General features: G+C 35.7%; 1 protein-coding gene across 4 annotated transcripts in view; it reads right to left on the bottom strand.

Moving 5' to 3' along the window:
* MON2 (MON2 homolog, regulator of endosome-to-Golgi trafficking) overlaps window positions 1–14,735 on the bottom strand; it is an 89,414-nt gene that overhangs the window by 18,832 nt on the left and 55,847 nt on the right. For 2 of the 4 annotated variants that reach the window (XM_080390712.1, XM_080390713.1), the window contains 6 exons: window positions 14,480–14,608; window positions 12,392–12,582; window positions 3,969–4,029; window positions 2,563–2,686; window positions 1,535–1,742; window positions 629–711 (listed from right to left, as the gene is read on the bottom strand). In XM_080390712.1, coding sequence (XP_080246838.1) covers window positions 629–711; window positions 1,535–1,742; window positions 2,563–2,686; window positions 3,969–4,029; window positions 12,392–12,582; window positions 14,480–14,608 — 796 coding nt within the window. Of the gene's footprint in view, window positions 1–628; window positions 712–1,534; window positions 1,743–2,562; window positions 2,687–3,968; window positions 11,276–12,391; window positions 12,583–14,479; window positions 14,609–14,735 lie in introns of those variants that run through there. The other 2 variants (XR_013928672.1, XR_013928673.1) reach the window with 2 other exon arrangements.

Here is a 14,735-nt window from a genome sequence, read left to right as displayed (position 1 = left end):
CTATGCATATAGCAGGGGCAGCTTACAGGAGGAACAGGATGCACAACTGTAAATTTATTAATTTTATTTATATATATATATATAATTCAGCCCTTTAAATATACCTGTCAGCCATTTACTTGGGGATCAATAAGCTAAGACAGCTTTTTCAATACAGAGGACAGGTGGTACTAGAGCAGAAGGACAGGGAAAGCAAGACTGCAAGTTTAAGTACACAGCAGCCTGCCCATGTGTTTAACTTGTACACCCCTTTAATTGCACTGCAGGGTCTAGCAAACCTACATATACTTAAGAATCCTACTAACATTTTATGGAATGGTTTTTGTTTGTTTTTAGAAGATACTAAGCTCGCTCTAATAAAAGACACCATAAATTGAAGCCCCCTATTTTATTAAGCCTATCTTAGGATCTTACACTTCTAGGTCTACTGGAAAAACTTTGTGGGTTTTTTTTTTTTTTTTGGTCTACCTGCCACCTACATATACACAGAATTACCCAATACTGAATTTTACAAATTACACTTTTTTTGCAAATTTATGTGAAAATTACTATATGAAAGAATAAAGATGTCTTTGTAAAAGATACGATGTTATCTTGTTTAGAACTATGTTGTTTAACAATAACTTACCATTTTCAGGTTGAGTTTTTTTAAGTGAATCTATGAGAGTACTGACAGCTTTTAAAACAAATATGATTTCTGTTACTTGTTGCCTACAAAGGAAAAAGCACAAACAGTCAACTACTCATTTTTGGTTCAAGAATATAAGCTTTTCTATGAAACTTACACAACACTAAAAAACCTAGGTAATTGAAACAGCTGCAATGAAGCCTACCAAAAAAAAAGGATATTTAGAGATTAAGGTTATAATTTGTCTTTAATGTTCCCACCAGCATTGCTGCTGTCTCAGCTAGGATAGCTTTAAATGTCACACTGGAAACACTTAACGGCACACACATCTCAGTCTGAAAATACTCATGTACATGATTAACTGTAACATGAAAATAATCAGTTCCATCATTCGTGATCAAAACCTTCAAAAGTTAACTGAAATTTAAATAAGCTCCCATTTTAAAGAATTTCCTGGTACTTCAGTCAGTTTTTCTGTTTCAAGAACAAGTACTCGAGTCATGATTCACAACATTGCTGTTTGGATATTTTCTCTTATTTTTGAGGTCACTCCACCTCTCAATTTAGAAACTATATATAGCTCTATTGGGAATAAAGGGAAATCAGCTTTCAGAATTATTATGTTGTAGGTATCAGAACCATTGTTTCAATAACTGAAACTATTAGTTTCTAAATCATATTCCTACTGTCTGTGTAACCGCACCAAATGTGACCCATTATTATTCAAAGCTTTTTCAACAAAAAATTGGTATAAACATTTTCTTTGAAATGTCTTCTCCAGAAATATTTCCCTGTCTTTAGATTTCACCCACACACACTATTTTTTTAAGGATTGAGTGATATTTTGAATGAAACCTTCTCAGAGTACTGGTAATATCTTTCATTTCCTAAAGACAATGTACGTACCGTGGAAGAGGACATTTGCCACTCAATCTCTCATCTTCTATGTAGCGATGCAATACATCCTGTGACCTTTTCAAGAGCACAGAAAGTGCCATTCTAGAGATGTAGCCTTCCTGAGGAGTTGTGACTTTATTACTGAATGAAAACTGGAGCAGTATTTCAAAACACACCTTAGAAAATTCCTCTCTCATTCGAATATCTATTTCAGCTTCTGTCAAAGTAAAATGTCACATTTAATTGTGCAGTGTGCATGCCAATACACTAAATGTTGCATTTCAATCACTTTATTGTATTTTGCAAAAAGGTTATCACTCTTGTAGTATTAAAAAACATCACTAGTGATAAGAACGATTATTAAGAATACATTTGAAGAAAAAGTGACTGTGCAACAATCACAACAGTTCTAAAAAGACAGAATACGCAACACATTCAGTAACATGTCACCTACTTGACATTGCTTTAATAAAAAAATTATGAAATCAATTAAAAAAAACCCAGCAACCCCAGTTCTACACCATAAGTACTAATATTGGTACTGTATAATCCAAATACTTTTCTCTGTCATGGCTTATGTCCATTTTTTTCATCTTTCCCAAAAAACTATAAATGCTTTCCTCTTAACAGCAGAGAAGGCATCTGGTTAGCTACACCATGTAGTTATGCTAAGGTCATTTAATTTTTAAGAACATGGTATTATGTCTGTCTTACAATTTTCTGAAATTATTGTTAGAAATATTTCAGCTGGCACAATGCAAAACAAACTGCGTAAAAAGTATAAAGTAACACAACTACGCTATTATATATGATACTGACTAAGAAGTAAGGAAATAATTTTAAAAAAAATCACAAGGAATGCTCAGGAACTTCCATGAAATAAAATATAATCTATAAAAACAAGCTGGATAGCAAATTCAGTCTATACTGAATACATGCCATGGAACTTCAAGTCTTTATCAGAACAAGTACTCAACATTTTCACTACTTTCTAGTAGATTTAAACACTGTTATCTTTTGTCATTCAGGTACCATACCTGTGAAGGAGGATGACTGAGAATGTATTGAGCCTTTATTAAGCATAGTCATTATTTGACCAACAAATTCCTTAGGAATAAAATTAGCATATGGCAGTATCTCTGTGCTGATAAGCTGCACCACCTAAAATAAATTGAATATATTTATATTGGTGTTCTGGATATTAAAGTAGTAATTCTAGCACGAAGAAGACAGAAACATTAAACAAAGAGACATATCTAATGAAACTTCACAAAATATTCCAATGCTAACTTTTACAATTTGCAGATATGTCCAAGAATTGCCATCTTGCATGTAACGTTAAACTTTAAATAATAACAAGTTTTTCCCTCCACTTTTGTCGGAGTCTCTGAAGCAGTTACCAGTCATATTCCACTGACATTTGAAGTATATTCTTCAAATGGAATTTATGGTTTTGAAAAGAGAAGATCCAATATTAGGTGTCTTTCTCTACTTCCACTCAATTCCATATCCTCCCTATGACATTAACAAATATATCATATGCTTACAATGAGACATCTGCAAAGCAGAACAAGCGAGTTAATTATCTAAACGAGCTTAAGGCAAAGAACATTAACTGAAATGCTTTCTATCCTTGGGTTTGATGCTCCTGCTTAGGAACAAAGTGGGTTTAGATCTCCATAAATTAAGGCATTAGACCTCAAGAGTACTGCTCACTGCAGGCAGAACCACTCCCACTTTTCATCCAGAAATCTCTGTATGCCAGCTGCCACTCTGGAGAGATGACAGGTGATCAAACCCACAGATACTGCCATATCTTCTCTGCAAGCCCTTCTACTTTGTACCCTTAATCCCTGGGCTGCCACACCTCTCTGTGCTGGAGTGAAAGGGGACAAGTCCCTCTTCATGCCAAGTACCATGTTCTCTTTAATTTTCTTCGGTGTTATCCAACCAAACATGCCCTCTTTTACAATTACAGCTGTCTCTGTACTGCACAAACAAGACATTTCTTCATTTATGCACAAGCTTTTCAGTAGTGAGAACACATCTGGAGGGCAACAATGTCACTGTTGGCTGAATACCCCCCCTCAACATGGAAAGCACTCACTTCATGTTTAACTGTCAGCTTCCTCCATGTATACAATTACCTGTGTAATTGCCTGGCAATAACATACTAAATAAGAAACAGGTTAGAGGCAGAAACATTGCGGTTTAGCCACTTTACGCTGTTTTGAACTTGAGAGTTTTTGGCATGCCCCTTCCTACTTTCTACATAACTCTGAAGCAGCCAAATTCTGAGCCTATGCTTTTCAAAGAGGGAAATGGTATCACAGGAAAAATAATGAATGGGTAACTTCTCAAAAAATTATTTCAGAACCAAATGCAATCTGTGAATGTCACCATCTCGTTACGTTTGACAACATATTTGTTACAGTCTCCTTACCTCAACATCAATACTCTCATTCTTCTGAAATTCTTGAATTGAAAGATTATCAGGAGGTGTACTAAAAACAAACATGCTATGTTATACGTTTAAATTCACAACGTTTAAGGAGATAAGTCTGGGGAAATGCATTACATTTAAAGTTAATACATGCATCAAGTTGGTACTGTTATATGGCAATGTTATGAATATCTTATGAATAATGATGATAAAAATGATTCAAAAGATACAAGTAGTAAAACACTAAAACTGAAGAGTTACAACTGATGGACCTGATTAAGGACTTGCACCACCAACACCATTTTTCATATGCATCTCAAAGTAAACTCTCATATGTGCAAAAGTCACTATATCTGTTAAGATGAGTCTGTGAAGGTATGATCAGGGGATCAGTTTTTTACATTTTACTTTTTCTCTCACTACGCAAGATAAAGAGACTTTTGAGTAAATCTAAAAAATTACATTTTCTTCTGCATTAATGAAACACACTTTTCATTAATGGGACATTATTTTTCCTTGATAACTGAAATTATATATTTGTTCTCATTCTTAACAAATTTTATGAAGAGAGAAACTCATTTTACAAACAATAATTTTGAAGAAATTCAGAACTTTCTGCAGTTCTTCCATTGTATATATAAATTACTTACAGATGAAATGTCCAGAAATGATTCAACCATGACAATTACCCAATACTTTACAACATCCTACCTTACCTGCTTGTAAATTTGGAAATCTTGTACCATTTAATTGCAAATTTTATGCCAGCCATCTGTCATGCAGTCTTCTGTGGCGAAATTTTATTTCATTTACTACATCCTTCCCTGTACACACTGGACTACCCATTCAGCAAATTCAAATTCCTTTCCTTTGCTGGATTATGCTTCTGAGTTATTGGGTGAAGTTCCTCAGCAGGACAGAAAAAGGCCTCCTACTCAAGACAGCAATCAACTACTTCAGCTGATGTACTGACATCAGTGTTTTAGTCTGTATCAGACATGGGCTTTTCAAATTAAACTTTTAGACATCCCCGTTTATAAACCTTGGTTCACATCTGACCTTAGAGTGCATAGAACTGTATTCATTTTTGATGAAACTAAATTTAAAAATGTATTCTAAACTCTCGCACATGCTTGCATGACAGGAAGCCAGACTAGAGCTACTCTGAAATAAAAATCTCAAGTGAGCACTCTGTGGGTGATGGATCCTTATCATGAACTGTTTTGCTTTACAGATCTGCTCCTACTGCACTTTGCAGGCTGGGAAATCAAAGGTACTTCACAAAATAGATAAACTCCAAAATACTTTGTTTATAATCCCATAATCACAGGATCGCTTGCTAAAATCTACACAGATTCAACATACAGTTAGTGAAATTACTAGAAGAAAAACAGACTATAAGCCAATGACAACCCGTGGTACAAGAGCTTTCTGAGTTATGTACATTGGGAGGCTGAAGGATTGTATCATGAAAGTATTATGCGGTCACCCTGCACTCTTCCTTAGGCATCCCACTAACCCAACAGAAGCAGCAAACAGGCCTACATATGTGTCTGTTCTGACCAAGTTACACTACCCTCGTTTTTCTGACATAGACCAGAAGTCAGAATCCTCACGCCTATGTCTCTCTGAAATATAAAGACAGTTGCAAAACCCACTGGGATGTGGGTTCAGTTTCTCCACAGTGTGTCATGTGCACTGATGGTAAGAAGTTAGTGCATGCAGCTAATGGAATAACCAGTAGCATTAACAACAAAAATTAGAGTCAAGGCACTATAAAAAGTCAATTTAATTTTGTATCTCAAATTCTCTCCTTCTTCCATAATTCTACATTTTGCCTTTTAAAAAGAATTATACAACATCTTCAAGCTGTGGAACAGTTTGGAAATTTCACCATTTCAAAAGAACAGTTAGAAATATTGGAATTAAGATTGTCTGTGGTACTTCAACTTGCTGCTACTGTGTATGCTTGTGTGTCACGATGCATCTTACATTAGATGATGCTCCCCCCCTCGGCCCTGAGAAATCACCTGATTAAGTACACAAGATAGTCACTACTGAGAAGGAAGGAAAATGCTAGGGTCAATCTGCCACAACATTCCCTGCCTAATTTATGGCAGAATAAGCAGATGCAAGGAAAACAGCGCACTGGACTGAACAAAGAACGAAGCTGTTCTGTAAGCAGAGGAATTGGTGCGGTACTGTAGTGTCAAGCCGACTGGCATCCTTTGGCGTATTTCCTAACTCCCTCCCCAGCCCCCAGCTTTTCCTCCACCTCATATCCCTCCCCAGGAAAAAAAAGACATGTGGTGCGTACTTCAGAGCAAAACACGTGCTCACTGGCAAGGCAGCTGCCAAATATACAATTGTGGACCTGTGCCAGCCTTGTCCTCACAAGGGTACTCGTCTGGGCCTGTCTTCTCCATCCCATTGCCAACTATAATGAAAGGTTTAAGAACTTCGGAGGCTTCTAAATCTTATTCAAATCTGGTTAGTTTAGCTAACAGGTTTTTGGTGGCTTTTTTTCCCAGTGTTCCTCTGTGTTGCTGACCAGGTAAGATTTTTCCAACATAGGCTTCTTTCCCCGATCTTCTGGCTGCTTAGCATGAGACACCTAAGGTTCAGTCTGCACACTATAGCTAATTTTCAGTTTTGACAATTATGACAGTAGGTGCCAATGTTTATGTTTGAAAAATAAATGAACCTTCCTTTCTCAAAGGGACTTTATGTAGATAACTTCACCATTGTCTGTGAAACACTCATGTGTAACATACATGACTAGGAAAAAACAAAAGAAAAAATATGAAATACTGTGGTTATTAGTGGTTTGTGTGTTAGGCAGCCAGAAAGGTTGGAGGTACACATTGAAAACAAAGAATAAATTAAATATTAAGTAGCTGTTCAGTCAGTACCTTTTGTAACATGAAGAAGCTACCTATGCAAAACCTTTAAATAAACTATTATGATGCATACAAATGCAAGTCATGTAGAAATACATGGGAAGCTTTGATTCTGACACTTCCTAATTTACAACTGACTGTGAGCTGAGATTTACTTTAAAGAGATGTTAAGACCTTTCTGTCCAGTCATCCACATCTGATCTGCCATATATACTACAGATTACGCTACATACTTGTTCACGTAGCACATTATTCCCAGGTAAATAGATTTTTCTAAGGTGTCTGTATGAAACATCTACCTAGGGGCCAAAAGCTTTGCTGGTCTGATGCAATACTGCCAAACCATACCCGAAGGGTCAAGAGCCAGGGAAGATAAGAGGCAGCGCGATACAAACTGTTGCTGGCTTTCCTAGGTACAGAGATTCCAGCCGCTGCCCACCATCCAAGGAGGGTGCTGGAGCCGTAACAACAAAGAGCTAACAGCCTCCCAGAGTCCTGCTGTGCACAGCAGCACTCTGCTCTGAAGCATCTTTTTGGAGGCTATTGATTTAATTCCCTCATGTAAGCACAGACTTCTGCTCTAGTAAATTATATATACACACACGTTTGTTGAATTTTATTTTATATAATGGCTTGACATGCTTCCATGAAAGCCTCTGGGAAAGAAGCACGATATGAAATAATAAACAGACCAGCCCCTTACTAAAAGACAATTTTATCTAAATTAAGTTACATTAAATGTATTAATTTTTAAATGTCATTCTGATTTATAATAAAAATCAAGATTATTGAGCCTCCTCAGCTGTAGCTTGCTTTTTAAAGAAAAACAACAAAAACAACCCTGAAACTTACTGCTTGGAAGCCATTAATCCTCTATGACAGCAACATTTTCCTTTTTCCTGTACCTGGGCTCTTTTGGCTATATTTGAAATTTCTTGATGTACAAAGTGGCACAGACCATTTCTGCTGTGCTCTGTACTTTTTAAACATGAGTTGACTATCTCCTCACATTCAGCCCCGTAGCTGGCTTGAAATCCTGTTCCCGTCCAAAAGGCAGAGGCAAGACCACACAGAGGAGGTTCACTATTTTAAACACAGAGATTCACAGTGCTTTAGTTTAAGGGTTCTAACCACAGTGACCGCTTGCCTAACGAATGCCACCTCAGTTTCACCGGTGGAAGCAATTTCTAGAACAACAGTGATTAGAAGAACTATGAGTCAGACTAGAAAAATGTTTAAAATATTGATTAAAAATTAAGAACATCAGTGAAATAGATTTTTATCTTTCTACTCTATCCTCAGCCAGGTAGAGACTTGGAGAACGTGCATACAAAACCAAGACAATATGCACTGGGATATTTTAATGAACAACGGTAAAGGGAAAAACTAGCCAAATCTGTTATGCAGTGTTGCTCTGTGGACTGACTTCCATCAGACATTAGCAAGTTTTACAGAGATGCAGGCATTTCATTTTTAGAACCATCCCAGCAGTGCTAAGTCAGCTTTCAAGAATAAAGGTCTGAAAAGCGAGTACAAAAGGAAGATATTTACCTAGCTTTGCATGAAGCCTGGGAAGATAATAGCATGGAACATGTAGAACATTAAATAGTGGAAAGTGTGGAGTATGAAAAAGCATACAAGAGTGGAGGAAGAAAAGGAAGTTTCTTTGTGACAAAACATTTCAGTTTCCTTGAAGCAGAGAGCTGAGGAAAAATTACAGAACGCTGGCATAAAGTCAATTTTCAGCTCTAACTGTATTCAGATTTAACTGGATATATCTAACTATTCCTGTCATAAGGGGCGATACGTTGGATAATGGTAAAAATCTAGATAATGCAGTAATGCTTTTATTCTGTCTCACAGAGAGCCTCTTGGGGTGTCTCTGAATTGTATTTTCCAAATTCTTTGCGCGCCAGAACCTTTTCAATCCGTGCTGGTCTTCAGCAGTGCAACCAGATTAGTACACTTCTGCACATGACTTAATAAACCCCCTGTCCTGCGTGGCATATTTGCAAGTTGGAAAGCCACCAGGGGTGACTGACTCACAGCTGCAGTAAACTGCAGTTATGGTCAGCAGGGTCACTAAAACCAAGTAAAGTGTACAAGTCACTAATCTAAGAGCACAGAGTGCTCTCATCTTCTCATCTGTAGCTTGGTCAATTGATTTCGGTGATACAGACAAAAAAACAAAGTACTACCAAAAGTTTTAAAAAACACAAGTCGTTGTTAATATAAAAAAATCAAGGAACACACCAGAAAACAGTTCTTACATCACATGGCCTAAAATAAAGGACCAACACGGACAGCTGGAAAGTGCATTCCCATTGCCTTCACCTATAATCTAAAGGCTGACATGCACCTCAACTCAGCAATAAATTTTAGCTATTATTTTCAAAACAGTGAATAGATTCTCCCAAATTATTCTGGAATAAGACACCACTATGATTAACATATATTTTCTATTAGAACTGTAACAAAGAAAAAAGACAATACGGTAAATTTGAAAATTCTGAGTTCAATTTACTTAGAAATGGAACAACTACAAATGTAAGAGACTGACTATACTGCAGTTACAATCCACTAAAACACACAATTTAATTTCAGCACAAAAGGGACAGGTTGCCCTAGTTGCCATGGCTAGTTTCACAGCATCTTGCACAGAAGTGCAGGAGGACTTAACTGAAGGAAATCAGAAGAAAATTACCTCAGTGTGGGGAACTTCCACAGCTATCTCTAGAGCCCTCCTTGCATCACAGAGAGAGAGGCACACTTCAGGAGCATTGTGGGGAGGAGGAGGAGGAAGAGGATGAAGAAAAGGAGAAATGACTGCTATTACTGGCATGAGGCAGATGTACTCCCCTCTCAGCTTTAACTTTTTTTAGGACCACAAGGCTCAGGCTGATGGAGGGTTATCTGTCCTAAAGCTACAGGGTCAGGGCTCTAACTGTAAGTAGGAGAACCATGCACTTGGGAAGACAAACTGCTATTTAGAAAAAGATGGACACTAAAGGGGCAAAAAACCTCCCCCACACCCCAAACCAGACATTCAATAGCCATATAAACACACAACTACATCAGCAAAAATCACCTACTCATAACAAGCCCGGAAAACAGTAATGATAATGGCCATTAATTATAATCACAGGCCAGATTATCCTGCTACAGCCATAGGTTCTATAAACCTCTGGCCTATTTTTCATATTTTAAATTCTTTTGAACCTTAAAGTTTCTACGTAAGAGAACAGAAAAGTTTCATATAACTTTTCTGAGAACATTTTTAATTTTGATGAAAATGCTGATCCCTAAAACACATTTTTGTACGTAAAATCATAGAATACACTCTGGTCTCTAAAGCTGAGAAAAGATTTAAGCGAAGACAGACAAGTTGTAGGGCATCATAAATATTCACAGAAGTACTATTTTTCCTTTACCTCCAGAGAATATTCACCCATGTATGACAGCTGGCAAAAGCTATTAGAATTAATGCCAACAGTGATTGTTTCTAGCAGGCAACACGTTAAGATGGAATTTCTATGGTTGGAATAACTTTCAAGAAAAGTATAAATCACTTGCTGTAAATTAAGAAAAACAGACAACATATTTGGCCAAAAAGGTCATGCAGATAAAGGTGGATTATCTTGAATTACATTGAAGATCTGTGATAATTTTACTTCCCTGAATTTATGAATGATTAATATTCAAAAACTGTAGCAGTGCCAGTCTGAATCAGCTAAAAACATGCAAAATGACTATGTTTCATCTGCTTTGCAGATATGTAGGAATAATTCATTTACAGCAAATAGTAGTTCATATTCCCAAAATAACTTCTAAATGAATATAAAATCTTCTACAACAACCTGAAAAACCTTCATTTTAATTTTGTATACCCAACAGTGATATTGATTATAGGGTGTTAATTAATCTGGACTGCCTGTCTCAGAATGGAAGCAGGACTACTAACTGTAGCTGAAAAATAAAGCCAAACCAGATATTGCAAAGATTATTTTAAATTCAAGAAACAGTGAAGCATGAGAACAAAAACTTGCATGATTAAAGTGTCTTTTATGTAGTCTCGATGAGCTCTTTTATCTTAAGGTACTCCTACTATTCAATAATATTTCTACGAAGTAAATGGAAAAACAAAAGAAAAGTTTTTAATTAAATTGTCATGTAACCCTATTGATGACATTCCAAAACCATTCATTATTACAAATATTTTCACTAATGGATTTGTCTCTAAAATTAAGTTTTATTAGTATTTATTTTTATCTGTTTGGGGCAAGCTGCTATTTATTCATCATTAGTAAATACAGCTGTGCTTGGTTGCTAATTTTTGTGTGTTTGCAAACTATGCACACACAAATACAGAACATATTAACATTAGAAAACAGTCGGGTTCTTCTGTACCTATTAAAAAGAAAGATTAATTTGTTACTGAAATCAACATACACACAGAAAATCAGAGAATTACATTTTTCATATTCCACATTGTCCTTTAATCGGAGACACTATCAGATATACTTGAACAACTCCTAAATGATGTTTACCCATAGATGTTCACAGAAGATGGAAATTCCATACTGCTCCTAAGCATCTTCTAGAATATCTAACCTTCCTCACAGTAAAAGGTTTCCTTAATGTCTAATCCAGACTATATTGCTGTAGTGAAATGCATTTTTACCCATTCTCAAGGGACAATAAAAATTCTTCTCTAGAGCAATCTTTTAGAATATTCTGAAGACATATCATGTCTTCCTAATGATATATTCTTTTGGTTAAACAAACTAATAGATCAGATTGTTTAAGTCTCTGATTGTTATTATTTTCCACTTCTGGACTTCTCAACCTGCCCACATCTACAACATTCCATTCCTGAGAGATTATGGATGTACTTAAACATCTGCCTGTCTGCCTAGTTACAAACCTGACTATTTAGCTACACTTTTCACAAAGTATTGTAAGTAAAGTGTGGTTAATTATTAAGGTGCAGTCAATGTACCTGTGTAGAAACAAATGCAAGAAAACTACGGGCTTCTAAGTGAATAGCAATGCAAGAAGTAATTTTCCAAAATTCATAGTAAGTTGACTACTTCAGGATGGAACTCAAGAAAAATAAATATAGTTAATGGTGTTCACCTTAACTCAAAAAAATTTAAAAAATCATTGTTGCAACTCTGTTCAAAGTGAAAAAAGGAACAAATTGAGTATGTATCAGTAACTCTTTATCAAATCAATAGTAAATATCCTTGGGAATCCATACAGAATTCCTTGGCCTGGTCAAAAAAGCTATGTCTTGTATTCAAAGGTCAGTTGAGCTCTTTCATGCTCTGACTTTTCACCTTTTAAATAAAGTCTTTTCTACTTTTCTACACTTTTTGAAGTAGACAGACTGGTTACATTTTTCGTTCATTCATTAAAATATTTTTTAGATATCAAATATCTCTACAGATAAGGCTATTTTTACAGAACTCTACTGACACATTTACAAATACTAAAATAAATAAATAAATAAACTGTGTTTACCTTTTGGTGAATAAAAAGTCTTCAAAAGTATTTGCCAGCTCTGGCCACATACTGTCAAATTTTCCAGAAGATGCATGCTGCCTCGCAACAGGTAGTCCGATAGAGAGAACTTTGAGAAGAGAGGAAACAGCTAGCTTCCATGTGCTTTCAGAAGGACAGGAATATTTCAGACTAAGAGGTATTCTTAGTGTCTGCAAAAAGAAAGTTAAAATTTATAGTTGCTCAGACAAATCTAAGAATATGACAGGTTTCTGCAGAAGATCTTGGCAGACACTGTCACAGATGATAGTACACATCCCTCCCTCCTTTTCTGCTGGTATACGAGATGTTCTTTTAAAAATGTAATTATAAAGATGATTTATATCCCAGCTGTCTAAAGCACAGGTCTGTTGCCAAGTACATGGTTAGAAGTCAGAGTTGATCCATTACCAATCAGACTGTGAAATTACATGCTAATTTTCTTTTTCTGTATTGCCATCCACCATTTCTGCTAAACCTGATAAATGGGCTTTCCTAACATCTAACAGACTGTAGCCAGTTCATTATCATAAGTGTATTCTGGAAAGTTTAGTCCCGTTCCTAGAAAGCTATCCCAAGTGCTTACACAGTATAGGAAAAAAAGCCTCATTAAACTTTTCCTAATATGCAGAAGTTGAACTGTATACATAACCACTGCAAGACACCTGGTTGTTGCTGACCGTTAAACCACATGAAGTTTAAAAGCAAAAAGAGTTAGTGAAATTCTAAGATAAAGGCTGCAATACAACTCAAATATATAGCAGATGAAAACAGCAAATTTTAAGCCTTTTAGATATTGAAGCTGTCTTTCTATCTATAAAAGAAAGTAACTAATGAGTTTAAAAACATTAAGCATTTGTGCTATTTACACTGTACGTATTCATTTTAGAATTGTTAGTCAAACTAACTGAACCCGATATCAAGTTTGGAAAACTAATTATTTAATTTACATTTCAAATACACAGTGACTAAATTCAGGTATTACACATATGCTCCCAATGCTTTTAGTGAGGTCTTTCATTTGAGGAAAGCAAAGAGAGGAAAGATTCACTCTTGCTATCAAGTGTGAACCAACTGTAATTAACTCTCTATTGTCCAAAATTATTATGAGAGCTAAGATCTAACCCTAGAGATAAACAGAATCTTTTCTGCTGCTGCTGTTGTTCATAGGGGTCAAATCTAATTCCACTATCAACATGGGTTTTGGAGAGATGAAAAATAATTTTTTAAAATTTTCATCTACTGCAAAGAATCACATTATTATCAACCGTGAACATTAAAGAGAAGTAGTGTTTATATCAATTTAACCTATCCCATTAAAACAGAAGTGGAAAACAACTGCATTAACTTTGAAAGACAAATATTTAATTCATAACAGATTCCAAATAATACCACGTAACTATTTTAAAGCACATTCGGGTTTCTAAATCTTTATACAGGAACAACCTGATGTCAGCCAAGTCATTACAAATAAACCTAGGTTGCATACATCTCTTTTTTTCCCCCAGACGTTTACTACTACTACTATTATTTACGAAAAATTTTGCTAAAATGGAAGCAAGGTCAAAAAAGAAGTTTAGTTTGGTAATTTCTCCTTAAAGGCACATTCGTGCACCTGTAACATTTCATAGCTACATTAATGACACACAAAAGTAATTAAAAAATCAAAAGCAATAGCTAGAGCGCACGTCCACAAAGCATATATGTCACTCTACAGAAACTGGTCTCTGTACTTCGCCATATTTACCAAGAGGCCTGCTTATCAGATTCAGGTGCACAATACTTTAAAAGATTAATACTTTGTGGTCTAACACATTTGTTAATTTCTATCTTAACAGTGAAATACTGATGCTGACATTATCCAGCTAAAGAACAATACATATAGGCTAATCAATACTTTTGCAGCTTGAAAAGAAATTACTACCTTCTGCGTGTCTTCATAAAATTTCCATTTGTTTACTAAAGCTTTAGGCTTCCCAGAAAGTGTTTATCAATACTAGCTCAAAATAAAACTCATGACTTTCAATATGAGCTCATTAAATTCAGCGCATATGCAGAAAAAACTTTTACCTTAATAATGTTCTGAAGAACCTTCTCCGTTACCACAGCTTTATGGCAAGCTGTCTTTTGGTATAAGTCCACAACAACTTCCAATGATCTCTCAGCAAACGGTACATAATTCAATGCTACCCATTCCGCCTAGGAAAAGAAATCAGTAAATTACTGAACTATATGTGAAAACATATGTTTTGCATTGAACTTTCTGTTTAATGCATGCAAGGTTTGCTAAGAATATGGTCCAAGCAACAAAACTGCAAATACAGTG

This window comes from Falco punctatus (assembly GCF_963210335.1).
Source record: "Falco punctatus genome assembly, chromosome: 6".
Lineage (NCBI taxonomy): Eukaryota > Metazoa > Chordata > Aves > Falconiformes > Falconidae > Falco > Falco punctatus.
This window is presented reverse-complemented; position numbering and strand designations above follow the sequence as displayed.